Source organism: Lutjanus erythropterus, chromosome 2 (assembly GCF_056507025.1).
Source record: "Lutjanus erythropterus isolate fLutEry1 chromosome 2, fLutEry1.hap2, whole genome shotgun sequence".
NCBI lineage: Eukaryota > Metazoa > Chordata > Actinopteri > Lutjaniformes > Lutjanidae > Lutjanus > Lutjanus erythropterus.
Genome location: NC_139318.1, coordinates 47,308,611 through 47,335,322, shown reverse-complemented (window position 1 = coordinate 47,335,322; position 26,712 = coordinate 47,308,611). Strand labels below are relative to the sequence as shown.

Below are 26,712 nucleotides of genomic sequence, written 5' to 3'. Positions count from 1 at the left end.
ATGGAACCATTAGTCTCATAAAGAATGACTGATAAAACATTTCTTCAAAAAAGTTTTTCTTCAGAAGCGAATGGTTCTGAACCTCAGCCCGTTAGGAGGAACCCTTTTGGAACCCTTATTTCTCAGAGTGCGTGTAACATTTTCAAAATCATCTTTACCAGGATCAATAAAAGCAGATTTTTGTCATTTTCCTGAACATGTTCCACAGCTCATCTTTCACCTCACATCGTGAAGCGGTTTGTGTGGAACGCTGCTGCTGTCAATTACTGTGACGAGAACGCACAGAAAGAAGATGACATAAATAAATATGTGCTGGGTGTTCCTACAGAGGGAGGAGGGGAGTCTTTTATTCAGATCACGTCGGTCTGATTGGCAGCAAAGACAAGCCAGCGCTGCTATTTACATCTGAGAAGCAACGAGGCCACAAGTCCAGCTCGGCCTAATTGATCGAGCCAATCACATTAAGAACAGGTGATTTAGGCAGCTATTTATTACCTGAGTTAATTAAAGAAAAAGAGTCTTAAAGAATGAGAATACAGAGAGGAGAAGAAGGCGCTTTAAGCTGCCAAAGGGGGGAGGTAGTACTGTATGTAATGCGAAAAGGGGGAGACGGTGAGGGGGAGAAAGCGAGGAAATAAAAGAAAGACGACAGGAGGAGCTGCTGACGGGGGAAAGAGGGGATGCAATTAAACAGAAAGAGGATGAGAGGAACCTTTTTCTGACTAATGGACAATAAAGAGCAGCAGTTTTAGGAGATGGAGGAATAAAGTTGAGGGCTGGAGACGGGTGAGAGGAGAGGCTGAGGTTAGAGAGAGGTGAAGCCGAGATGAAGCTGTGTGATGGAGACCAGCAGGGTGGAGCAGCAGGATCTCAGATACACACCGATTCAAACTGGCATCACAGGATGTTTTGCTGTGAGTCACTGTGGAGCTAAAACCAAGAATTCTGATTAATAGTTATTGTAGAAATCCAGATGTTTTCTCCCAGAAACTGTTCTCTTATATTTCTGTCCACAGCTTCACTTAATTATGCTGTAGGGATGCAACCAAATCTGAAAACATTATTTAGGAAAGCACAAAAAAATCCAGTGGAAACAGATACGTCTTCTGCCCGAAGTCACTTGTTATTATTCTGGAAAAAAATATTTCTAAAAGGTAACAGGGTAACTTTTATTTTCAGTACATTTTAACACAAGCACTTCATTTCAATATTATAATGTTATAATACGTATGTATATAATTTTCTAGTACTGTGAATGCAGTGACTTTAAGAGTGCTACTTTTTGTTGCCAAATTAAATTTTAATATTGTAATATTATTAGACTTTATTGTAATATTAATGTAATGTACAATATTCTAGTACTGTAAACAGCAAATTAACACACTAACAAATGTATGCAACTGCATTGCAATTTATGATTATTTCCTATATATTTTGCTGTAAATAGTTTCAGTTTCTAATGCAAAACTGAATATTTTGGTTCATAAATTTTTTTTTCATTTTGTTATTGCTCAGTGTGCCCCAGTTCACCTCAAAATCAAAAATATGTATTTTTCCTCCAGCCTGTAGTGCTGTTATTCACCTAGATTTATTTTTGGTGTGATGTCTGCCTTCTCTCCAGTATAATGGGGCTAAATGACACTCAGCTTGTGGTGGTGAACACTGCTTTCTTTCTGCAGTAGAATCTGCCAGAACTACTTTCCTTCTACTCGAAAAAAAAAGTAGTTCACACATGAAACTGCTCGTAACAAGGTCTGTGGATTAACTTTAGTGAGCAGGTCATGATTTTTGGAAAGAGACGCTCATTTTGAAATCTTTTTATGATTTTTTTTTTTTTGTTGCTTTGAGCACCACAGGACTCATGCCATTTAGTCTCATCATACTGATGTTTTGAAGCCACAGCAGTTGCAGACACACTTTTTAATCCCAAAACTTTAAGAAACTCACAGCTGCTGGTAAACTGCTGCTGCATCAGAGAGTCTGATGTGCCTCCCCATACACAACACTCGATAAATGCCCCATGATACAGCCCAGTTTTTTGCACAGGTTGAATATTTTCAACTGACACAAATATGTAAATGACATATGTCGCATGTATTTGTGACACTGTATTTGATTTTGTATGTAATCTGCTTGTGAAGAAAGAGGTGGATATGTAATGGACAGCAGGGGGAGACTCTAATGGATGCAATAAGAAGTTGGATTATATGAAAATATAAGGGAAAATCCCTAAAATTATTACCGTAGGAAACAGTTTTCTAAATTGCTTCACACACTGTGCAGACGTAAAGTATCCAAGTTGCATAATGAAGAAAAATATTGACATCAAAGACACCTGTGCACAGAATATCAATAGCCAATAAGCAAGACTGTTATGGCATTTTTAAAACACTAAACAACAACAGATATAACCATATTATTACCTCCTTACAATATTATAAAATGTGACTATTACAACACAATACATTCTGACTTGCAGCTTCTCTTTAAATCAGTTTTTCTGTGTTTAATATGCCGAGGAAAATGCACAAATTTTCCATCTCAGTGGAGCCATTTACTGACAAATGTTTGGATGCTTTGTTTAACATGAAGTGTCATAAAATCCACTTTGAAATGTCAGCCTGTTTGTGACATGAAACCAAATCATTCAGAGCATTTAGAGCATTCAGAATATATTTCCTTATCATCCTGACACCGACGCTGCCGATTCATCAAATCACACCAGCCACCACTGAGAGAGAAAGAGGAAGATGAGGGTGAGGAAGAGACACAGATGTAGAAACAGAGAAGGAAGTCAAGGTCAGAGAGAGCGAGGCAGACGTTGACCAGAGCAAACACACTCTGTGATCTGCATTGGAAATAAAGGAATGACAGACAACTGTGGAAGTTGTCTGTTCTATCAACGCTAACCTTTTACCGGCTGGAGCAGCGACCTTACAGAGAGACAGACAGAGGGAGAGGAGAGGATGTTCATCACTATTCCTTTTTGTTGACGAGACATTTCCCATCTGAGCTGCACAATGTGTGCTTTTTTCCTTCCTTTTTTTATTTGCAGTTTTTGAAAATTATTTAACATGCATATCAAGAAATAAAAAGATAGGATAAAGAAAGAAAAAATAAATGAAACAGACAAACAAGAAAACAACAGCAACTTCATAAAATAAGTAATAATAATAATAATAGTACAATAATAATAATAAAGAATAAAATATAATAAGAATAAAATAGTAGCTCATTTCTTCTTGATTATTTCATAGGATAGGAAGACATGAATATACATGTACATGATACCCACATACCTGTTTGTACACACACACACACAGAAAAAAGCACATCTGTACTGTCTAATGTCATTATAATTGTCTTTTTTTATATCTCAACCAATTTTTTCCATATTTCTTCAAACAATTCTCATGTTGTTTCACAAGATCCATCCATTTAACACTGATTAATTTAACTTTTCACCAGTTCCTTGTGGTTTGTTAAATCATTGCTACCCTAATGAGTAAATACAAGTGAGAATATTTCCCGTTCATCAAGTAATAAGACTAGTGCATCCTTCCAGTCCAATCATCATAAGAATAAAAACAGGGGGGCGATATGTAACTGCAGCACCACTGCTTCAAGTCCAGATCGGACTCTTGTGGGCTGATAACACCACATGAGACAATCTCTTTCATAAAAACACAAGAGAAAACACACGTTGTCTGATGCCTGGGCTTGGTAGCTCTCTTAAGCGGTGCATCTTCAGCAACTCGGGGTCTTGCCTATTTTTTCCTGACTGATGATGGTTCTCAGCAAAAAATAGTCGGTGAAAATGATCTGTTGACAGTCATATCATACCAGCAACATGACACACTTCAGTCTATATCTGTAGAATGTGTTGCAGACATAAAAAACCTGAGTGAAGGGCAGTATTTTTCCTCTTATTCTCTTTTCTCTTACTGTCTCCCTCCCTCACTCTGTCTCTTTGAGCTAATGGGTAAAAAAAAATCACACCTCTTCTTCTCCACTTCTCTTCTGTAAACTGAGTGTAGAAGCACAGGGCTGGCAGCAACGACAGCGTAGCAGCAACGCTGTCTGTGTGACCACCAGATGTGTGCAAGCAGCAACAGTTCAGCGCAGAAGTGTGGTGTGGAAGTTCGGTGAGAAGCAGCGATGAAGTACTACTGGATAAATTACTGCGTAATCTTGTAGCTGGCTAATTTATCTTAGCATAAAGACTGAAAACAGCTAACCTGGCTTTGTCCACCTCTAAACCTCATAAATTAACGTGTTATATTTTGTTTGCGGAAAACAACAGTTCTGAGTTTTATGTGCTGAACAATTTTTTGGGTTATATTGGTTGCCTGGCAACTGCTCAGAGCTAACAACTTTTAAAAAAATGTTTTACACTTCAGCATTTGTCAGATTTAAGCAAACAATATTTAACACTTTAAATAGTGAGCTTTAGAAATGCTGGTGTGTGATTCGTTCAAACAAAATTGGGACCTGCTTGTCGAAACATTACTCTACTCTATTTGGATCTGACCAATCACAACTGTTCATTTCATATGGGGTAGGTTCTATATGATGATTGGAGGTCTGTCCAATCATGTCCAGTCAGAAGGTCCAGTGCAACACCTGATGCTCCCAAAATTCAGATCAAACTAATGCTGATCAAATACAGATTAATATTCTGTTACAACATTGTCTATTTCTCACCTCAGATGTTTCCAGAAGCACTTTTTAGCGACTGTTTAAACCAGGTGGCGAAAATTTTGTGCCCTGCTTGGAAACAAACCCAGAACCATCACATTTTTCGGCCCTCTAATTGGTTGTACGTCACATTTCGTTGCAGGTCTATCAGATCCAGAGGTGTCCTGGTCTGTGAGTGACAAAAGCACTCAGTGGACAAAAATAATTTTCCACCATTTTATTGTCATGTCCAAATTATATAGTAACCAACTACAAATATAGGGCCTAAAAAAATCCCACAATGGAACAAAAAATGTTAATCACAGGAAAGAGCGAGTCACTTGCAGCTATAGTGTAAAACAGGAGAGATACGAAGGCGAGGAAGCTGAAGAGAAACACCTCCTCTGAAGTTTCTGCATTAATACCTTTCACTGCTTCTATTTCCATCCTGCACTTTGCCCTTTTGTTATTCATAATCCCTATGCAGAGATGATAATCGCTGAACGTTTATTTCTTTTTTTGATTTATTTTGTATTTAAAGACCTGCACTCCCCCCATTACTGTCACCGATATAAACTAGTGCATTCACCTCTCTGATTGCAGGGTTTTCTAATATTAATAGCTGAGTATATAAACTTGTGACCAAGCTGTTCCCTAGCAACACATTTCCATTGAAAAGCTTTATATGATGCCCTCAAATCGACTGATGCTCAGCTAAACATAAATTTCACAGCCATTTTGCAACAAATAAGTCGTGTTTCCTACTCTTAGACCTTTGAATACCAAAGCGTTTGCACAAACTGTTAAATTATGATGGAGATCCTGTGAAAAAACATAGAAAGATTCACCCAACGTGCCACTATAATTTAGCATTCAGTCACAAATAAAGCAAACACAATAATTGCTATTTGTTTAATATGAACTGATTTGTTTTCCTAAAATACTTGTAGCACAGATTTTTCTGGGTTAATCCCTGTGCTCACAGCGGCAGATGTTACCTATTAAACTAAACAACACAGTGGGGTAGAAGGAGGCACACATCAGCATTTATTGTGTTTCTTCAGGAAGACTGAAGCCACTCGAAGGGAAATATCTCGAGTGCTTTTAAGACTTGTCGGTGTAAATCCATCTGTTGCTCTCTGTTGTCTCTCTCAGGACCTGGCAGCCCTCGTAGCCAACGGCACGGTGACCAGCAAGCCTCCAGTCACCTTGAGGTTGGTCATCCCGGCCAGCCAGTGTGGCTCTCTCATCGGCAAGGGAGGCTCCAAGATCAAGGAGATCAGAGAGGTGAGTGTTGGCAGACACAGCGAGGAGAATCATTTCACAGAACATTATACATGTTTATTACACAGTTTGGAACATTAAAGGCACCACGTGAAGCAATTTACATGCATTAATCTGCAATGCATTAATTGTTTTTGTACGGCCGATGTGTGAACGGATTGTAAATGATTTAAAGAACGAGACCTTCTCAGTTGCCAATGTGATCTCACGGGTTGCCGTATAAATAGCACATCACTTATAAGGACATTTTTCATGTCATGTCTTTGCTTTTCAAGCTTCTCATGAGTCATTTGACCTGTTGTCATGGTGATTTTCATTGTGAAATCTGTGAGATCAGATCTATGCACCAAAACTTGGATAAGGATATCTTGGTTATGTTTAGGAAGAGATTGTGGTCTAGTATAAAATTAAGGCTGTTTAATGTATAAGATGTTTAAAAATTGTGAAAAATGCTCATAACAGTTTCCCACAGCCCAAAATGACTTTCTCAAGTCTTCAAATCCCTTCAGTCCAAAAACCTAAAACAAAAAAGAGAAAAAGAGAAAAGCAGCAAATCCTTACATTGAAGAAGCTGCAAACAGGAAATATTTGACATTGTGAAAAATTACTCAAAAATTACTTAATTTTCATTCCCACGACTAGTCAATTAATGGACTAATCACTGCAACTTTACATCACGTGCATAATCTAAGTGCATTATAAAGGCTACATGAGTAAAATGACACACTTACGGCTCTGCATAAATCAGTTCAGAATAATTGGTGTGAAATGACACGAAACAGCAACAAAGATATTGTGATAACACACAAAATAACTTAAGACATTGGCGTGTTATTCATACACCTTTTGTGTGAGACCAGGCTACAGTTGCATATAACAGCCTGTGGACTGATTTCTATGATTTCCTGGAGAATCCAAAGTATGTGACGTTTAGGCCTGTGTCTGCTCCCGTGTCCCTAATCGCTTCAGCGCCAACAGTTTGCAACATTAGCTATCGTTAGCTTAGAAATTATGTCCGCCTACATCAATGACGACTGACACCCACTGCAGCAACACAAAGTCTAAAGTCAAAGCCAAGGTTATTGCAAAGCATTCAAATTATACTGTCATTTTAGACAGCTAATGTTAGCTAATGTTAGCTTGCTTGCTTAAGTTGACAAACTGCTTGTAAGCTAAAATGCTAACTTAAATGGATAACATCAGCTAATTTATTCAGATTTCTGGGGCTGGTAGATTGGCTAGCTTGCCATTTGCAAATTATTTTCTCAGCTAGCACTGCAAAGTAACTGAAAACAGATCCAGATCTGTCACTGGTTGCCTTGTAATGTTGCAAACTAGTTAATCATTATGGAGCTAATAGTGTAAATATAGAAACATAACACATGGTAACATTCTAAATTTGACTGTGATTTATTTCCTGAATTCAGTGTTTCATTTCAGCGTTCAGTCTTGTGTGTGTCACCTTACACTTTTGGCCGATACCCAGAATAACGCTCCCCTGTGCCTGCAGGGAGCAATAGGATGCTGACTGCGGTTCACTTGTCCAACAGTGTCATTAATAACAAGGACTTTATGAAAATTCCACATAGTACCTTTGATAATATGACTGTTACCTTGGCTTTGGGTGACCGGACGTCCTTGTTTTTGGTGGCCTGTCCCCGGCTGCAGCTGTCCCCGGAAATGTTGCCATTTTTAACCGTGCATTAAAGAAGAATAGATGGGAAGACGAGTGAAGGAGATAGAGGAGGAAAGGTGAAGATATAATCAGAGTCTGGCAATTTATTACTCCAACAAATTCAAAAATGATGAAAGCAGGGACGTCCCTGTAGCTCAGTTGGTAGAGCGGGCCCCATATTCTGAGACCATTAGTCCTCTGCAGCGGCTGCCGGTTCAACACCCAACTGCGACCTATTTGCTGCACACTCCTCTCTCTCAACCCCCTTTCCTGCCATATCTTCAGCCTTTATCAAAAATAAAGGCAAAAGCCCAGACGGGTCACCCAGCCTGACCAGCCGGACCACTATTGCAGAAGAGAGCCAGGATAAGAGCTAAACTAACCTGGCTTAGACCTGAGACAGCGAGCCAGAGAGAGATGCATCATTGTTGACCCACTTTGATTCTTCATCAGCCCACATCCTCCTCCTCAAACCCCCACAGAGCAAAGGCAGATGCAGTGGGATCTAACATGTTTGTCCGGAGGTGAAGTTACTGCAGCTAGTTAGCTAGTGTTAGTTAGCCGGACATGGTTTGCAGTGTGTGCTCTTGTGTTTCATGTGATTGGAAACAACAAAAAAGACGCCACCGTCCAGACTCGTGAAAGCATCGCTCTTCTCAGAGCCTCCTGCACACCTTCAACATGGAGAGAAATTGAAAGCTTGACAGACCTGGTTATGGCTGCTAACTTATGATTGGACAGTTGTTCTTTGGAGGCGGGGTTTAGCAAAGGGTCAGTTTGTCTTTTTTTTTTTTATTTCATAGATAATAACACTGGATATTTTAATGATCTGTCAACTGTCAAACTGGAAACAGAACTTTCTGGTAAGATAAAGGTGAACTATATCAAATTAAATAATTTCATACTTTGTTCTAGACATACAGATCATGAACATCCATCCAGCAGGCAGGAAGAGTTATAAATAATCACTAATGAGTTCCCATGTTTAGATATTTAATGACAAATACCTCTGACCCCCTTTCTGCCGCTTGATGCTTGTCAGGCTGAAACCTTGTGCAATAAATCAAAAGGTTCCTGGACAAAACTGGGAGTTATCTTTTTTGATGTTTAAAATACAAACTGAACGATGTTATGAATAGAAACACAACGTGAAACGAGACCTTGAAAACTTCACAAAGGCTGCTGCTCAGGTAAAAGCAGATCTGACCATCATCATTCTTGCTTGTTTCCATAACAACGTGAGTTAACTAACTGAGGTCTGACGAAGCCAAACGTTAAATGAATAAATTCAAGATGTATTGAGAATTATTGAATGTGGCAGGAGGAAGACTTTAGGATATTTGCTAAACACCGTAAAACTATGACTTTAAATTCACTTTCATTCACTGTGACTGTCTGTCTGAACGTGGCTCATTTCAACGTGTCTATAAATACATGATCTGACACATGACCTTATGAATTATGAACAAAACCACAAATGTTCTTACTGCTCATAATTCCTGTCAGACCTCTCCTGCTCACACTGACTCTTCATTGTTTCCCCTGCAGCTTTCAGCTTTCTGCTCAGCTTAATGTGTTAATGTTTTTAGGCAGGCAGAGAATAACTGCTCTGTCTGTGTGTGTGTGTGTGTGTGTGTGTGTGTGTGTGTGTGTGTGTGTGCGTGTGCGTGCAGACGACAGGTGCCCAGGTGCAGGTGGCAGGTGACCTCCTCCCCAACTCCACAGAGAGAGAGGTGACGATATCAGGGAGCCAGGACGCCATCATCCAATGTGTTAAACTCATCTGCACTGTAATCCTAGAGGTGTGTATCCACAAGCACAAAGTGTGTGTCCAGTCTGATATAGATCTTCTATCTCATCAGGTTCACATAAAGATTCAGGCTCAAAATAAAAAATTAATTCTGAAATAGCTGATTGTCTAGGAGTTTGAAAATGAAAAAAGGAAAAGTGAGCATCTTCGTCTTCAGTTCAGCCTTCAGTAGTTGGACTGGTTGTTGGTATGACAACAGAAACAGACAAAGGATCTCTGGAATAACAGATCTGGAACTATTTTACAAAACAAGTCTTCAAAGAAATCTTCATCAGTCTTCGTCAGGAAACGAGGGACCTCATTCATAAAACGTTACTGTGCACAGATTTGATCTTCATCTGTGCATATGAGCAAAACTGTTCTCAGATTTATATGTTATGATTTCTGACAAGAAGGAGAAAATAAATCATGACTGACCTTTGAAAACACTAAGTAAAATATTTTTTTTTTCCAAGACAGTTTGCCCCTTTAATGCTCCAGGTTTTGTGGATGTGTGCACACTTTGTTTCATATTATTAAATCACCGTTACAGACAGTCGTGCAAAATTCAGTGACACAAACAGGAGCTTCACTCAGTTTTCAGCCCCCCCCCCCCCATTTAATTTTTTTATGATCAAACTGAGTGGCAAACAAGACACGGAGCTGTTTCTCTGATGCAACTTCATGTTCATTTTGAAACGACACCGTGAACTGAGCTGCAGAGGTGATTCTTTTATAAATTCATTTTCATTAAGGAAAAAACAAAAACTCTCACTGAGCTGTGTGAGGTCGTCTACCTGTCTGCTCTCAATCATATAAAAGCGTTTTTACGAGATACCGTCCATTTTCCAATAATCTTCAAAATGGAAACACTGAAATCTATAATTCATGATTGTATTATAATTAATCACAGGCAGCAGTCATTAAGATGAGCTACGTCTTGGAGATTAGAAGCCGAAACAGTGAAATCAAAGGCTGTTGGAGCTCATTGATATTCCAGGCACCTTAATCTGGGATGAAGAAGGAGGAGTGAAAGGAAGAATAGAAATAAAAAACGCTGACCTTAGCTAAACTCATTCACTTTCAAGTGCCGGTGCAATCAAAGAGTTTACTCTGTCGGCGTGAAGTTCCATCCCTCCATTCACACTTTCTGTTTGATCTTAGAGAAGAAATCTTTTGATCTACTTTTGCCCTCCGACAGACTGTTGTCTCCTCGTCTTCCACACAGTGCATGCTGGGATAGGAATCACCCTGACCCTCGATCCAGTGAAATGAATAAAAATGCATCTTTCTGTGAGGTCCAGTGTCTAAGATGAATCTAAGTTCATTTACTCATATATCAGTAAATACTCTCAGCTGACTATAATCACTTTGTTACGATGAATAACTTTTAAACTTTAAACTTTTAAAGTTTTTTATTTATTTTGATAAACAGGCGTTAGTGGCCATAATAATTAGGACTGATGTCGGCTTGGAGCAAAGGTTTATTATAGAGGCATAAAGTTAGCATAAAATGATGTAATAAAATAAAACCACTCAGCATGTAAAGCAATGATTTCCCTCATTTCAATCACACAAGCATTTCAGACAAACACAACAACAAGCCACTTCTGAATAAGAGTGACTCAGATTTTTAATGACAACATAGAACAACAATCAAATGAAATCATATTGCGATTTATTGGATGTCTCTTTGATGTCTCCATGTTGCATCAAACACGTGTGGTTGAAAAAAAGTGAAATAACATTAATGACGTCACAATGTGAGGGAAGATAGGATGAAGATAAAACCCACTGAAAATGAAAAATAGAATAAAGAGCATGACTGATTTCCAGCTTCAGACAGATTGAACCCTTTGTGATAACATGAAGAAAAGTTTTCAACCCAGAAACACAAACATGGACGGTGAGAACTGGCCGTGAACGATGTTTCTGTCACCCGATAAACAGTGAACATGTGCACCATCTGCACCAGGCTCCTCTGGATCCAAAAGCTTCCAGGTTATGGAGAGAAAGAAGTGTAAACTGAGTGAATGGAGAGGGATAATAACGACATTTATCATCCATACAGTGAGTTCTCCCAAACAGCTGCAGGATGTTTTCCATGATGGTTTTGTTGGTTGAATAAAAAGTTGCAAAAACCACAATCAGACTCAAATAATGAACCTTCAGGAACAATTAAACCGTCAAATTAAATACTATTACTACTGCTTTACTGGTGTTGGAAGTGATGTGTACTCAATACTTTTAAAAATAATTTCCACATCTGTGCTCCTCCAGGAGGAAAGTCTGCACATTTATTATAACATCTCTTTGACTGCACTTATCAAGAGTCACAGAATCACTCAGAGGAATCACAGCATAAGTTAACATGAGACTGAAACACTCGAGAATTTAACTGAGACTTTTCACTGAAGCTTCTTCAACTGAAAGAGAAAACTGCTGTAAAGTAGAAATTTTGTTCTCTGACATGTCATTGTTCTCCTTAAATATTAAGGAGAAATATGTGGGTGTTTCTTTGACTTTTGGTATTTTTGACGCTCAAAAATGAGTAAAAATCAACCTCTATGAATTTTTATTTTAAATTTTGAATTCATATATAAACTGGTACCCAGAACTGCATAAGATTTCAATTTGGAACATGTTTATTTTTTCATGATTTTTACCTTTTGTTCTAAAATGTTTGTCTTTACTGTAAAGTAATGTTCAGAAATAGGGGATCTCATGATTTTTCAGAATCAGAATCAGAAATAATTTATTGATCCCGGGGGGAAGTTTTCACGTCACATTTTACATTTCATGAATTCGTTACTCGGTTGAAATTTAAGTTCTGGTGTGGATCATCTCATTTGGTTTTGGCCACACCGCCTGCTTCACATCTGTTCACTTTACATGGAGCTAAAATGAAAACCTAATGTTTTCAAAATGAGTGTCGGGTTATGAGTTGTGAGAAATCATCAATAATCTTGTAGAAGGAGTCGATGTTTATAACAGTTAAAGTGAGCAAAATGTTCAAATCTGTGAAAAGGAAAAGGAGTTTTTCTTCTAAACACATTACAGATTTGAGAACATAGTTTCTGAAAACATTTGAAAACACTGTAAACTATGTAGGACTGAACTGTGAGTTAAACTGTTGTACTGTTGGTCACAGGTGGACCTGAAACATGTCTCGGGACGTGCCGGAGTTATGGTCCCCCAACGCTTTATGAGCCCCACGAACCGACACACAAAAAAAAAAAAGAAAGAAAAAAGCTAATGTGCAACACAGACGGATAAAAACCAGAGTCCAAAAACAAACAAATCCAATGAAGGCAAATGAAGAACACAAAGTCCAAGAAAACAAATTCAAAGTCAGTTCAGGGGGACACCAAAGTGCACCAACAACACAAAACAAAGAAACACAAGGACGAGATAGACAAGGAACTAATGAGACATATGTGAAGCAAATGGTAACCAAAAAATGGCAAGAAAAGACAGGAAATCTGGAAGTCTGGACTCATGAAGGATGACAAGGACTACAAAATAAAAGAGGAAATAGCTCACAAAAAAACAAAAAAACAAACCATGATCGTTTTATATCTAACATAATACATGATCTCATCACAAAATATAATTGTCTACCAACTTACCCTTTAAGTAAGAAACTAAGAAAAAATCTAGTAGATGCATTTTTTAATCAATAAAAATGACATTTGAAGTGAACAGGTTGTAAATCACACACAGCCATCACTGAAGCAGAAAGTTGGATGATACTCATTCGTCACATTATTCCACCTACTGAGATAAACTCTTTACAGTAAACCTCGTCTCAGGTGACGTGAGGGTGACAGTTGGTGGCGGTAATGGACCTTTAAGCTGTTTTGCAAACTGCTGCAGAAGAAGAAAGTGGAGAAGGAGGAGAGTGAAATTGTAAATACAGAGCAGGAGGCGTACCAACCCAAAAGAAGTGACATGAACTTGTTACTAAAGGGGTGCAACCTCTAATAGTATTACAAAAAAGACACTTTTACTCCTAAAAGTAGGACGAAATGTGCATCACTGTGAGTATTTCTGGTCACATTTTCTGCTCTGAGACGATTGATGAATACAGACCCTAACTCTTCCTCATCCTTGTTTACCCCTCCTTCTTTTCAGTCTCCACCAAAGGGAGCGACTATTCCGTACCGACCCAGCCCGACCCCGGGAACTGTGCTGCTGGCAGGAAACCAGGTAAGAGGGCGGACGATGATGATAATTAACTCAGGAGGAAATCATTGTGCATCATCAGGATCAGCAGATAAAAAACAACAACACAGAACAAAACAAAACAAACAAACAAAAAACCCATTCACAACATCAGCAGGTGACAAAACTGCAGATAAATTACGGCTGAAATACAGGAACTCCAGTAATGAAAAGAAAGTGGGAACAAAGACCTAATGTAAGACGGTGTGAAAGTAAAGTGGAGGAATAAAGGGAGAGATGGATGGAGGAGTGAAAAAAACAGGTTTATAGACAGAGGGAGGAGAAGAAGGGATTGAGAAAGAGATGGAGACGGATTAGAGGGTTGGATGGATGGAGGATAGAGGGGATCTATGGAGGGAAGAAGAATTGATGGATGGATTGAGGTGAAGATAGAGGAATGGACGGATGAATGAGCCGATACATAATTTATTGTCGGAGAATTTGCTTTAGTTTGCAATTTGCATGTTATAGAACACACACACACACACACACACACACACACACACACACACACACACACATAGACACACACACACACACACTTGTTTAACGTCTGTTTGATAGGTCATGTATTGTGACTGGCAGCTCCTGTCGCCACCCATCCAACAGGATACAAATGAGGCTTTTTCATGTTTATTTATTACAAAACGTCACTATTCATCAGCAGGATGTGTGGAAGCTACAGAGGTAATACTGGCTTATGTGACTGTGTGTGTGTGTGTGTGTGTGTGTGTATTCACCAGCTGTAATATCATGATCATCTTCAGCATGAATATGCAGCATTAGCACCATCTTCCTCAGCATTAGAGGATTAATGTGGTTGGTTCTGCTCTGTTCCCAGATATTTTAAAAGATATTCAACCAAACCTGACTTTTACTTTAATTTAGGTCATTTTACATCGTCAAGTTGTCCAGTTAGTTGTATTTATGTTGCCCAGAATCAAAGATTTGCTTCAAAAGGCTTTATAATCTGTACAGCAGAGTGTGACATTAACGATGGTCCGACAGCCGGTGGCTACAGAAAGTAAGTCTGTGGTCACCAAGTTTTATCCTCACGCTGCAAGTCTTCATCAACACAATGTTACAGTTCCACAAACATCCCGATTCTTGGGTGCCACACTTGGCAGGTGATTGGATGAACCATCTGTCATGTCTAACACTGGCTAACTTCAACCAATCACATCAGCTCACTGAAACGAAGCCTAAGCCAGCTGGAAGAAGAGTGAAAACATCGATTCCATCGATAAAACCCTTCATTCTTTGCTCTTCTTTCAATGAAGAAATTCTCTCCAGTTCTGATATATCTGATGCTATCACTGTATTTATGCTAACCTCTTCAGGAGCCGCCATTGTTTGTTTGAGATGAGTCATTTCTATCGACGCTTCTCGCTGTCAGTGCACCTAAAACCACACTCATAGAGGCCAGTCGACATAAATGGATGGCGCGGAGCCTGGCAAGATGGATTCTTGTATGATCTTGTGATCTCGCAAATCCAGTTTACTTGAAAGGTAACTGGTCCCTAGCTAGCTAGTGACGTGTCGAGGCTACTGAAGTCAGGGTTTACGAAACCGACTCCAACCGCGAACATGATCCTTACAGAAGAATCAGGAACACAGAAGATGATTATGAAGAAACTAAACCTGCAAATGTGCATGCTTGTCAAATGTGCAAGCAGCTTATTCCGACAGATGCATCCCTTTATTTTCAGGTAGTGCCAGAACTTTCGCAGAATGGAGGTGGTGAGGTGGATGGATGGCTTAAATACGCACTCAAGAGACCAGGGTTTGAGTTCTGTGTGAAAAGAAAAGTAAACTTTGAGTTATTTATTTTGAGTAACTTTTTTTTGTCTAAAGAATATAATCAAACTTTCCTCAGTTTTTGCTCTGTGCAGCAACCCAAACCATAATCTTTTCCAAACCCTGATTAAGGAGTTTTATTGCTTAAGTCGTATCAAACTGCAACCATTTTATAATGTAAAAATATGAAATGTCATGTGACTAATGTACGTGACTTAAATTTACGGACATTCATTGGGCCTTGACTGAACAAATTATTATTCTGTTATTTCTTGAAATGAATTGGATTTTTGGAGGTTTTAACATCCTCAAAGACTCACCAGATTTGTCACGTGCATCAGTCACAATGAAAATGTTGACAGTGGGTGTGGCCAAATGGCTTGGTCACGCCCTCTAAACAGCAGCCCCTGTGGTACATTTCATCGTCATGCACGAAAATAGATACTTGCATATTTTATGCTCAGATGCGCAAAAAAGTCTCTTTGGCGCATAGTCCAAACCCAACAGGAAGTAGGACATTTTGAATTTCCACACGATGTATTTTAACAAACTCCTCCCACAGGATTCATCATAATGACTTCAGAATCACTGTGTACCATCTAACTAGTCTGATCAAAAGTTATTCAAAAATTTGTCCAGCGTTGAGGGGCGTGGCCATGGTGTGACGTCTAGTTTTGATGTCTCACCATGAAACACGAAATTGCAATAATTGTAGCATAAATGGTCCAATCTGCACCAAACTTCACGTTTGATAAGAGTCCCGCCCTGAACACACCTGCAGGAGTCATTGTCATGGCGCCACCCACTGGCAACAGGAAGTAAGCCTCCTGTGACAAAAATCTTTTGATTTACACAAACTTTTCATAGTGTGATGGACACCTGATACACCTGGACATGACACAGAAGTGTAATTTGAAAATTATTAAATGATTGTGTTGTGATTTTTGCTGGGATTTGTACCAAACAGGAAAACTCAACAGCATGAAAAGATTTAATTTAAAATTGTATTCTGACTCGCATTTTGCCTTTAACAAATATTTCGCCTCCTGCAGTAGGCCATCTTACAATTTTGATAAAATTTGAATTAATTGTTCAGACCTTTTGCTGGCTCAGCTCAAACATTCAGTGTAAAGATAGGTTTGGCTTTGTGAGACTAATTTTGCAGTGAAACTACCTCCAGCTGCTGTGACTGACTGTCAGTCTAATTAACTCCTATTTCTGTTGATTACAACGTCTACTGGGGCTGCTCAGAGCTGAAGCTGATTATACTAATAACTGACTTTAATATATCTCCATATGGCATTGATTTAGGTGATTAGATCATGTATTAGAGTAACATCATCAAGACTGGAAAATAAAATCAACATTACCTTTATTTACATCAAGTTATGACCAGATGATTTCCTGCAAAATGATGCCCAGACTTTTTTTTTTCATGATCCCAGCGGTCTGAGGATACATTTCAGACTTTCATCTTCTTCCTGGGACAGAGTGTTTACAATCACACCAGTAATTAGACCAGTCCCAAATCCCAGTACTGCACTATGAGCTCCTCCCCGACATATCAGCTCCAAAGTAGAAGAACTGATTCTTTACTGCAGTGATACTGTGATGAACAGTGGACTTATTCAGTGTTTTAGCTGTTTTTTAAATTGTTCAGTGTAAAGGCAGATTTCATTTTGTTTGGGATTTTGTTTAATCACTTTTCAGACTGGGGTTACTTCAGGTTAAAAACACCAGACCTTGTGTTCAGGCCATAGGAAACCTGAGCAAACTGAAAATATCCGGAATTTGGACATAAACTATGCAAAATAATAAAAACCACACTGAGTTGAACAAGTGTTGAACTCCTCCACAGAGAGACGATTAAATTCTCTAAAATGTTACGTGATTCCTTGGTGAATCCATCAGAGCACATCATACACAAAACACGTTACAAGATGAAAACAACATAAACGACATAACAAGATGAAAATGACATAAAAGACATGACAAGACAAAAACAACATAAACAATCGAACAAAACGAAAAATGACATAAGACAAAAAGGACATAACAAGATGTAACTAGATGAAAACGAAGTAAAAAGACCAAACAGAGTCAAACCTGACAATGGAGAAAAAAGGATGACTTTTTCCATATTATTATTAATTTTACTTACACTCTCAGTACATTTGTGTAACTGTCTTGCTTTGACTGCAGTAAAGAAGTTGGATCAGTACTTCTACTTTTACCAGTCTTTTTTTTTTTTTTACACAATTATTTGTACTTCTACTTCACAAAAGAATGTGTGAACTTTTACCACCTAAATTTTTTTTTATTTAATTAAGTAGATATTCTGTTTTCAATTCACACAATTCTTGGTCATTTGTTTCAGGTTTGAAATCTCTTGTCAAAGGATTTTAAGATCAAGGGCACCTTAAAAAAGTATTGGGACTGAATTTTGATGATTCAAACATACTGACCTGCTTTAGCCGCAATTAGCTCTTCTCACACAAGAATTACAAAACCAAAGTAAAAAAAAAAAATCCTGCATTTTTAACAACTTTTCCCTGTAGGTTTTCCAAAGTACCTTGAGCTTCTGAAAAAGTTTCAGGGATGGAAACTCTGATGCTTAATTGGTTGAATCTTGCTGTGTGCACTCAGCCTGAGCGGTGCAGCGGAGCTCAGCAGTATGCAGGTTGTCATTTGGTCAGTTCGAGCTGCGGATGATTTTCCCTGAGAGAGAGGCACAAGTGAGATCTGCCTGTCCTTGGTCACACATCATTGGACTGTAACAGAGATTGTTTGGAGATCGACTTGCCCGAGGACGTCTCTCTGGTTTATTTGGTTATTTGTGGATGAACACAACATGAGGGGATCTAAGATGCTCTCGTCGTCACTGGGGAATAACTGTCCCAAATATTGAGGACATGTTGAAATGTTCAGCTCAGTTCCTGTTTCAGCAAACTCGGATATTCAAAATCATCCTCAGAGCGCGTCATCCGAAGTGTGAAATTACAAAAGGGCTGCACAATTTGGTAAAAAAAAAAATATTCCAGTTATTTTGGCTGAAATTGCGATTGTGATAAGATTAGTGGAAGTGATTAGCTTTGCATTACAGTTTTCATGTTCACTAAAAAAACAAAAGATTAAAATCATGATGACTTATAGGTCAGGTCATCTCTGCCACACTGCTGTTTGCTCACACATTTCTCCTTTTGTAAAAAATGTGATTTGGTTCTGGTTCTGCTTTTTGGATGTTGCACTTGGCCAAATTGCGATTTTATTGCAGTTGTGATTAATCATGCAGCTCTCAAAAGCTCAAAAGTTTTAGGTTATAGGAGCTTAAATATCTGCAGTTAATTACATGCACTTTTTGATTAAAGCTGATTAAACCAACTTAAATATTTTCAATAAATGCAATTCAGACTTTTATTTATTCTCTCATTGCAATAAGTTAACAGAACTAAATAATTTTAGATATAAAAACCCATTAATTCATGTTCAGTAAAGTTCATATTAACCACAAATTGTGAGTTTAACAGGCAGGGGAGTAAATAATTCCAAGCCCTCAAATTATTACTTAAATTGTTTTGGGGGTTTTTTGTTTGTTTTTTTTTGTTTTTGTTTGTGTGTGTGTGTGTGTGTGTGTGTGTGTGTGTGTGTCTGTGTGTGTCTGTGTGTGTGTGTGCAGGTGCTGCAGTAGCTGCACTCAACTATTAGACTCAGGGGAAGCAAACTTGGGTTTTGCATCACAACTTTATACATACACCTTTTTTCCACCAACCAGCACTGATATGATTGAGAAATCTTAATTTTTGAAACAATTCTTGCCTGTCACTAATCTTTAACCCCAACTTTTACTATAACTAGGTGCCTGTGTGTGTGTGTGTGTGTGTGTGTGTGTGTGTGTGTGTGTGTGTGTGTGTGTGTGTGTGTGTGTGTGTGTGCTACACACACACACACAGGTGCTACACAAACATCTGTCTGACAAGATAAGAAACACCTTCAGAAAATGTCTGTTTTGTCTCTCATTTATGGGAAAGTGACAGACGCTGGGATCAGTAATCAAAACAAAACCACTTATTCTGATCCCAAGATGGCTGCCGTGTCCCGGTGTGATTCTGCTCGGCCTCAGAAATTTGGATGCTTACTCAGAGCTGCAGAGCGCCACCAAACCTTTGTCATCATATTGTGTGTACGAGCCGCTGTGCGACTGTTTTCCCCTCGGGGATCAATAAGCTATTCATTCAGTTCTGCACAGTTCTTGCTCATCTGCTCATCTGATAACGAACTGGAAACTAAATGAACTCCTTATCTGTTTTTTTGGGATTATTGGATTTGATTTACGCTGCCTCATAACATTACAGAGCAGCGCAACCGCAAAAAGATAATTTGTCAATAAGGGGGTGAAATAATTGGTTCGTTCTCTTTAATAAAAATACTGCTGACAGAAGTGAAGAGTGCAGCATTTCATGGCATTTCAACTTTCACATCGGTGTTTGTGTTCACACTGACTTTTTACGTACAACAGAGTCATGTGACTGGGCTGACAGGTAACAGTTCAAACAAATCAGCACTGTCAGCTTGTTTGAATGGTTTCCAGTTGGACAGACTATATTTGCTGCAGTTTCTTATAAAATTTAATGCATAATGTGCATTGATTAATATGTTATGTATGATTTAAATTCAGTATATATAATATCATATTTTCTGGGCGAGTGGTAGAGAGACAGTTATCAGTATTTCTGTGTTTAGTTTGGGAGGGAGGGAGAGCTGTTCCCACAAGGTAGAATACATTCATAGTTTATGTGTTTCCATTAATGTTTTTCTCATACTTCTATCATCATAATTACTCAAAGCATAATGTTATCTTATGTTAAGACTGGGGCTGCAAGCCGTCAGCTCTTTCCTTAATCAATCATTGGTAAATTATCGATCGTTTAATCGATTAATCAAACGATACCAAATGCATTTTTCCCCCCTCAAACAAAGTTTTATTTCCATAGCAACATGTTCCACGTTCTCTGACAGCATCACACACCCTGAGAAATAAAGGTGCTAACTAGAACCATATAGGGTTCTTCAGCTTGTCCCCATGGAAGAACCATTTTTGGTTCCTGTAAGAACTTTTTTATAAAAGGAGCCCTTTCAAAGAGTTCTACCCAGAACCTAGCATGAAAGGTTATATTTAGAACCATCTTTGAAAGGTTTCACCTAGAACCCCCTGTGAGAGGTTCTACAGAGATCGCTTTTATGGTGCAGTGGTTCCACTTAGAACCCTCTCTGGCAGTTCTGTCCACATCCTTTCTACCTTTCTAAGGGTGATAACAACAATCCACGCAGGGGGTTCTATTGAGAACATTTTTATATTCCAAGGGTTTTTATCTAGAACACACTGAGGAGGTTCTACATGGAACCTTTTTATAGTCCAAGAGTTTTGTCTAGAACACACTCAGGGGGTGTGTGTGTGTGTGTGTGTGTGTGTGTGTGTGTGTGTGTGTGTCAAGGTGATGCCACCAAAATTAGAACTTCAAGGTTACAGCTCTGTTTTGTTTGTATGAAATGGGAGGGAACATGAACCAGAACTAACAGTGGATATTTGTTTGTCTGGACCAAATTTACAGAACCCCAGAGTGACCACAGAGAGAAACAGATATATACTGAGGCCACGTTTTATTGCATCAAATTCTTAAAATGTTATTGTGTGTGCACAAGATATGATTTGTTCCCACATTTTGATTTATTTATACACATAAGAAAAGTCTACAGAGAGCCAGCAGAAGAAAACAGGCTTTTTTGTGATTGGAAACATTAATTCTGAAGGACAATGAGTGACAACAGTTTCAGTGAAGCATAAACGCTGCATTATGTATAGTTCTGGTTGTGTCTGTGCAGCCCTCGGCGGTGCTGATACAGCAGGATGAGAGCTGTAGTTTCCATCAAGCACGTCTTCCCCTCATTCTCCAGCGGACTGGACCCAGACCCGGCTCCGGGCATGTATCTGTCAGCGGTGGCGCCGGCCCTGCTGTTGTCTCTCAAAACAAGCTTCACCCTGCAGCCGCTGAAACAAGGTAGCCCTGGCTGCTTCTTTTTACAAGTTCACTGTGCACTGAGGGTCAGCCCAGCAGCGGTCCACGCCACAGACACCCAGCCTGTCCGCTCCGCCGGCGAAGAACGGATCCAGTGGAGGAGTGACCTCGAGGGGAGCAGCAGCAGTCCAGGCAGGACGGACTGTGACAGACCAAGAGGTCGTGTGTTTACTGGGAAAACTACAGCTCACAATTCACTTTATGAGCACAGCCACAAACCAACCGCAAGAAAAACACAGACACAAGTGTTAACACACTGTCCTTCAGAATTCAAGTTTCCCTTTACACTGTAAAAACCAAAAAGTAGAGAAAACTCAAAAATTCAAAGCAATGGACTGCAATAGATTTTTGAGTTTTGAGCCCAACTCCATGGAGATAAACTTAAAGCTTTGAATTTTAGAAACTCAAAACATTTTATGCCAAAAACATTTAGTCAAATCTTTGAAGTGGAAGTAAATTTCAAAAAATAGTAAATGAATGCTACATGACTTATATGATGCATGAATAAACAAAGTTTAATATTTTCAATTAAAACTATTTAATTTTTCAGGCGCTAAAAAAGATTCAAGTTTATCTAAAGAAGGATTAAAGGTCGGCAAAACATTTTAGAGTTTATTTCAGAACTTAAGACTTTGAGTTGGCCTCAAAAATCAAAAATCCTTTAAATTTCCTTGAAATTTTTTAAAGTTGTTGATTTTTTTTTTGATTTTTTTAAACTGTATTTTTTGGTGACATCTCTACAGCTGATATCTCCAAAACTCTGCAACTCACACCAAGGCAATCTAGACGGATAAATGGCACCACAGGCCAGCGGAAAAATCTATATCTTTGATTTTTGAGTGACCTGTCCCTTTAATCTCCATGGATTGAACTTTGAACCAGCTCCTCACTGTTTATCTCATGCGCACAAATTAAATGAGAACTGGGAGCATTTTGGGAGCTTCATGTAGTAAAATGCAGCCTTCATGTATTTTCTGAATATTTCTCTGAATATATCAATAAACCTGCGGTTGTGACAAATGAATCTACAGGTATGAAACTTCCCTGAGAGTGTGCAGCTTCAGCTAGAGATGAATAACAAGTTTAACTGTAGTGTTGACTCTGCTCGTGTCTCTCTGTGTCGGCTGAAGGTGTTCGAGGCGTCAGACTTCGGCTCTCACCCTCTGTTCTCTGTGGCACAGGGAGGCGTGGACCTGCAGCAAGTGAGTATGGCCGCCTGGGGGAAAGGGAACAAGGGTCAAAGGTCACTTCATCCCTGCTTCTTTTCATCTGCCAACAAGTTACACTGAGCAAAGATATAAACCTGTGTTTAAAAGGCTTATCGCTGCCTTAAATCATCCTGCAGTGCTTCTAGAATATAAAAGATTCCATTTGTTGACATTTTCATCAATAAAGGGCTTAAATTTTCATCTCAATGTAGCCCCACACTCAAATCAATTTTTCTTTATCTAATTTTGGAAGAAATCTCTTCACACGGTGCCCGGAGCTGTGCACTTAAACAACCACTTTCCATGAGCCTGGGACGGAGCCAAAGCCTGAATTCAATCACTCTGCAGGCGGCAGTGGCATCATAAAAGCAGATGGTCAGGGTGGTCAAGGATCCAAGATTAACACCTCTGCACACAGAGGCTCGATAAATATGACTCCTCTTTTCCATGTGAAAAAGCTATGAAAATGCAGGGACGCGGTAACCAAGGTTGAGTGAAGATGAAGGCCCTGGAGCACAGCGTGAAAACACAGAGATGTAAAGAAACAGATAAAGGAAGAAAGGTGATAAATGGAGAGTGACCTGACAGAAAAACAGACAAAGAGAACGAGAGGCGAAGATAAAAGGGAGGGAAGAGATACAAGATAAAAAACTGCTGGAGAAAAGAAGTGAAAACAGAGAAGCAGAGGTTGTGGAGTATCTTCAATTACATCAGTTTTTTTCTGGCTGCTGAGATTAACGCCTCTTTAAAAGCAGATAAAAGTCAGTCGCCTCACACTCAATTCCTCAACCTACCAGGAAACACATCTGTTAAATATTATTACCATTTTTATTCATGGGTCGTCTGACTGCTCTGAAATGAAAATGGAGCAGATTCATGCCGCCGTATAAAACAGCCGTCTGCTATAATTTCAAGATTGAATTGGTCAATTTTGTTGTGCTCAGATTTGAAGTACGAGGGACATATTGATTGTGTCCAAACAGTCTTCAAAATGACAACATGGCAGCACCAAGTAAAGCAGATCAGCTCTTTTTCACAGAGAGTATGAGGACAGTCATCAAAGTATTTTTGGAAATGGCATGATTTGAAAATGGCCACAGGTGTCACCTCTAAACAGCTGACATGCTGTTGTTCCGACGGCCTGTCTTTCAAGTCTGAAAAATGTCCCACTGGACCAAAAGCCTATTTGTCCAACAGACCATTATCCCGAAAACTAAAGGCCCATTGTTTCCGAAGGTACACACTCTCCCTGTTCAGTGACTGCTGGTCCTGAATTGGCGAGGTTTTGCCCCTAATCGGGTTCTTTCTGCTCTGACACCAAAATACATTTCAGGTGTTTTTGCAAAAAATTTTCCAGTGTCAGAATAAATTCATGAAAGCAGGACTGTGATGAGAAATGAGACCATCTTAAATTGAACTGAATATATTTACTTGATTATTATTGATGATAATTTACTTGAATTCAATTGAATCTTGAATTACTGTGGGTTACCATGGCGATGTAAAGGATGCATGGGCGCTGACTGTGACATCGTGTGTCTGTTTTTGAGCATACAGGGGGATAAAACAGCCTTAATGCTAACCATGATAAAAAGCTTACTGACACTTTATCCCAAACAGACACATCAAGAGAACCTTGTAGCCTCGTAGCAGAGCTGCTAACTGAGCTACAACTTCATCTCAGAGGGACAGAAATGTGTCTCTAGTGACTGTCAGAGCTCCACTGGACTTCCTGTGTTTGCAGTTGAGACACACAGAGTCTGACAGCAGCTGCTCGTGGCCTGTTAGCTCTGACTGGCACAGCAGGGACACACATCACCGTCCACACTTCTGTGTCCCCAGTCAGTGTCCCCACACCCCTGCTGCGTTTCACACTAACAGCTGTGCTTCCGCTTTTCGAACACGCTGCGAGGATCCTCGCACAACTTTCTGTTACTCTTTCTCTGAAACTGCACCTGCACCAGGAAACAGGCAGATTTTTTTTTGCCATTAATCTCTGCAGGTTTTTACTGGAGCTGTTTGAGGACAGTGTGATGAATCATCTGGTCTGTGGCACTTCATCACAGTGTAGGTCAGGTCAGGTTCATGCAGTTATGTTAAATCTACTCTTGTGGCTTGAAGACATTTGTTTTTTCTCTTGTTGAAGAAAATGTTCTTTCAGGTCCTGGTTGTGATACTGAAAGAACCTCTTTCTTCAACACAACTCTAACGAGTTTCAAGGAAAAATGAAACATCAACCTTTGAAAACTGTGACAAAAAATTATCTACTAAGGATTTAGAAGATATCATCTGTATTTTTTGAGGTGCTCAATAATCATCAGTTTCAGAATTTGTCCAAGTTGAGCTTTTTTCCATTTTTTAAATGAAACCTGTAATTTTCTCAGCACTTCAAACTAAATTGTGGAGATGATTTTAATGAAATTATCTCTTTTCACATTAGATATAAAGTGTCTGCTGCACACACAGCTTTCATGTCAAGGGTGAGGCAGGCTGTTTAGATCATCACTGACTGGTCTGAGGTCAGCAGCCAGCAGCTACAGCCGTGTGTCACTGTCATTAGCTAGCTGTCCTTCAACGAGCCACTGAAGCCACGATCAGCTCTTACACATTTATTTCACGCCTCGGGCCAAATTCCTCGCACATTTAAATACTTTTCATCTCCGTAACTACTGCCTGTTAGTGTGATCATCATTTCATGGCCTCGTGTTAAATGTAAATATCCCTGTTAAAGTCTTTGCTCTCCATTATGACATGCTGTTTTCTTCCGGTCCTTGTCTCTGAATATGATGGTGTGGTGGTTTGGCACTGCTAGCTAATATTAGCATTATCACAGAGGAGCCTGAATGTTTTTCGACTTCTGAAGGGGGGCAGAAAAAAGTTTGGGAACCACTGACGTATGCAATCAGGTGAAAGCTGCCTTTTTTGTCAAAGTCTCTGTTTATTTATAGATGTAATCTGACAGTATTTTGGGAGTGTTTAGAAGGTACATTTTAGAAAAGTAAGGTCTCTTGTAATGAGGATATTATGACCAGACTGATTTGAAGTTTAACCTGCAATAAGTCGAGTAACTTGCGTGTCTGGATTTCGCTTTAACATTTATTTATCTTTATGTTTTGTGCACTCCACTGCGTTTATGACTGATTTACAAATTAAGAGGCAGACATTGAAAGTGGGAAACTGACTGACTTGGAGACAGACTTAGACCAACAGAGACTCACGCATAAAGGCACCAGAGCGCGTAAACTGAGACACATGAGTGGACAAAGCAGACAGATTGACTGAGTGACTCACAGACGGGCTGATAGACGCAACGACGGGTTAAGGGACAGAAAAAGACAAACTAGAACAGAAGAGCACTTTACTCCATCACACTGACGGCTCGAGAGCCAACTTTAGCCAAGTGCTTCGTGCGTGTGTGTGTGTGTGCGTGTGTGTGTGTGTGTGTGTGTGTGTGTGCGTGTGTGTGTGTGTGTGTGTGTGTGTGTGTGTGTGTGTGTGTGTGTAAAACAGTGTTTGTCAGGCTCAGGGACTTGGGAGTGTCAGTTAAAACAGCAGTAACACGAGCTAATGGAGGCTCCGCAGGACTGATGGGAGGAGAGAGGGAGGGAGGAAGTGACAGAAGAAGAGAGGGGGAAACCGGGGGAGGAATGAGGGAGGACAAAATCGGAAAAAAAGGCTCTCCAATTGTGTCAGATCTGTCTTCCACCCACATCTGCTGCTATCTATGGGTGGACACTTGTCTCAAACAGCTGGTTTGGTGCAGATGGACACAGTTTTGTTAACATGTTTTAGTTCTGAATGTAAGCTGCCGCGACTTGACAAACTGCCTCCGCTGCAAGACAATACCAGTTTTTATTGCATATGCAGTAGCAAGGCCATTACTTTCAACAGAGGGAGTCTCTGTGTTCCTACAGCCGTTTGAGTCTAGTGATGGCACAGAAGAAAACTGGTAAAGGATTCATTTAGTTTTGTGCATCTCTGAAT

The 26,712-nt window shown here is 39.5% G+C and overlaps 1 protein-coding gene across 1 annotated transcript in view; it reads left to right on the top strand.

The window, feature by feature from the left end:
* pcbp4 (poly(rC) binding protein 4) overlaps positions 1–26,712 on the top strand; it is a 183,758-nt gene that overhangs the window by 123,531 nt on the left and 33,515 nt on the right. The window contains exons 7-10 of the mRNA XM_084742093.1: positions 5,833–5,964; positions 9,310–9,438; positions 13,560–13,634; positions 22,651–22,722. Of these exons, the coding sequence (XP_084598219.1) occupies positions 5,833–5,964; positions 9,310–9,438; positions 13,560–13,634; positions 22,651–22,722 (408 nt within the window). The remainder of the gene's footprint in view (positions 1–5,832; positions 5,965–9,309; positions 9,439–13,559; positions 13,635–22,650; positions 22,723–26,712) is intronic.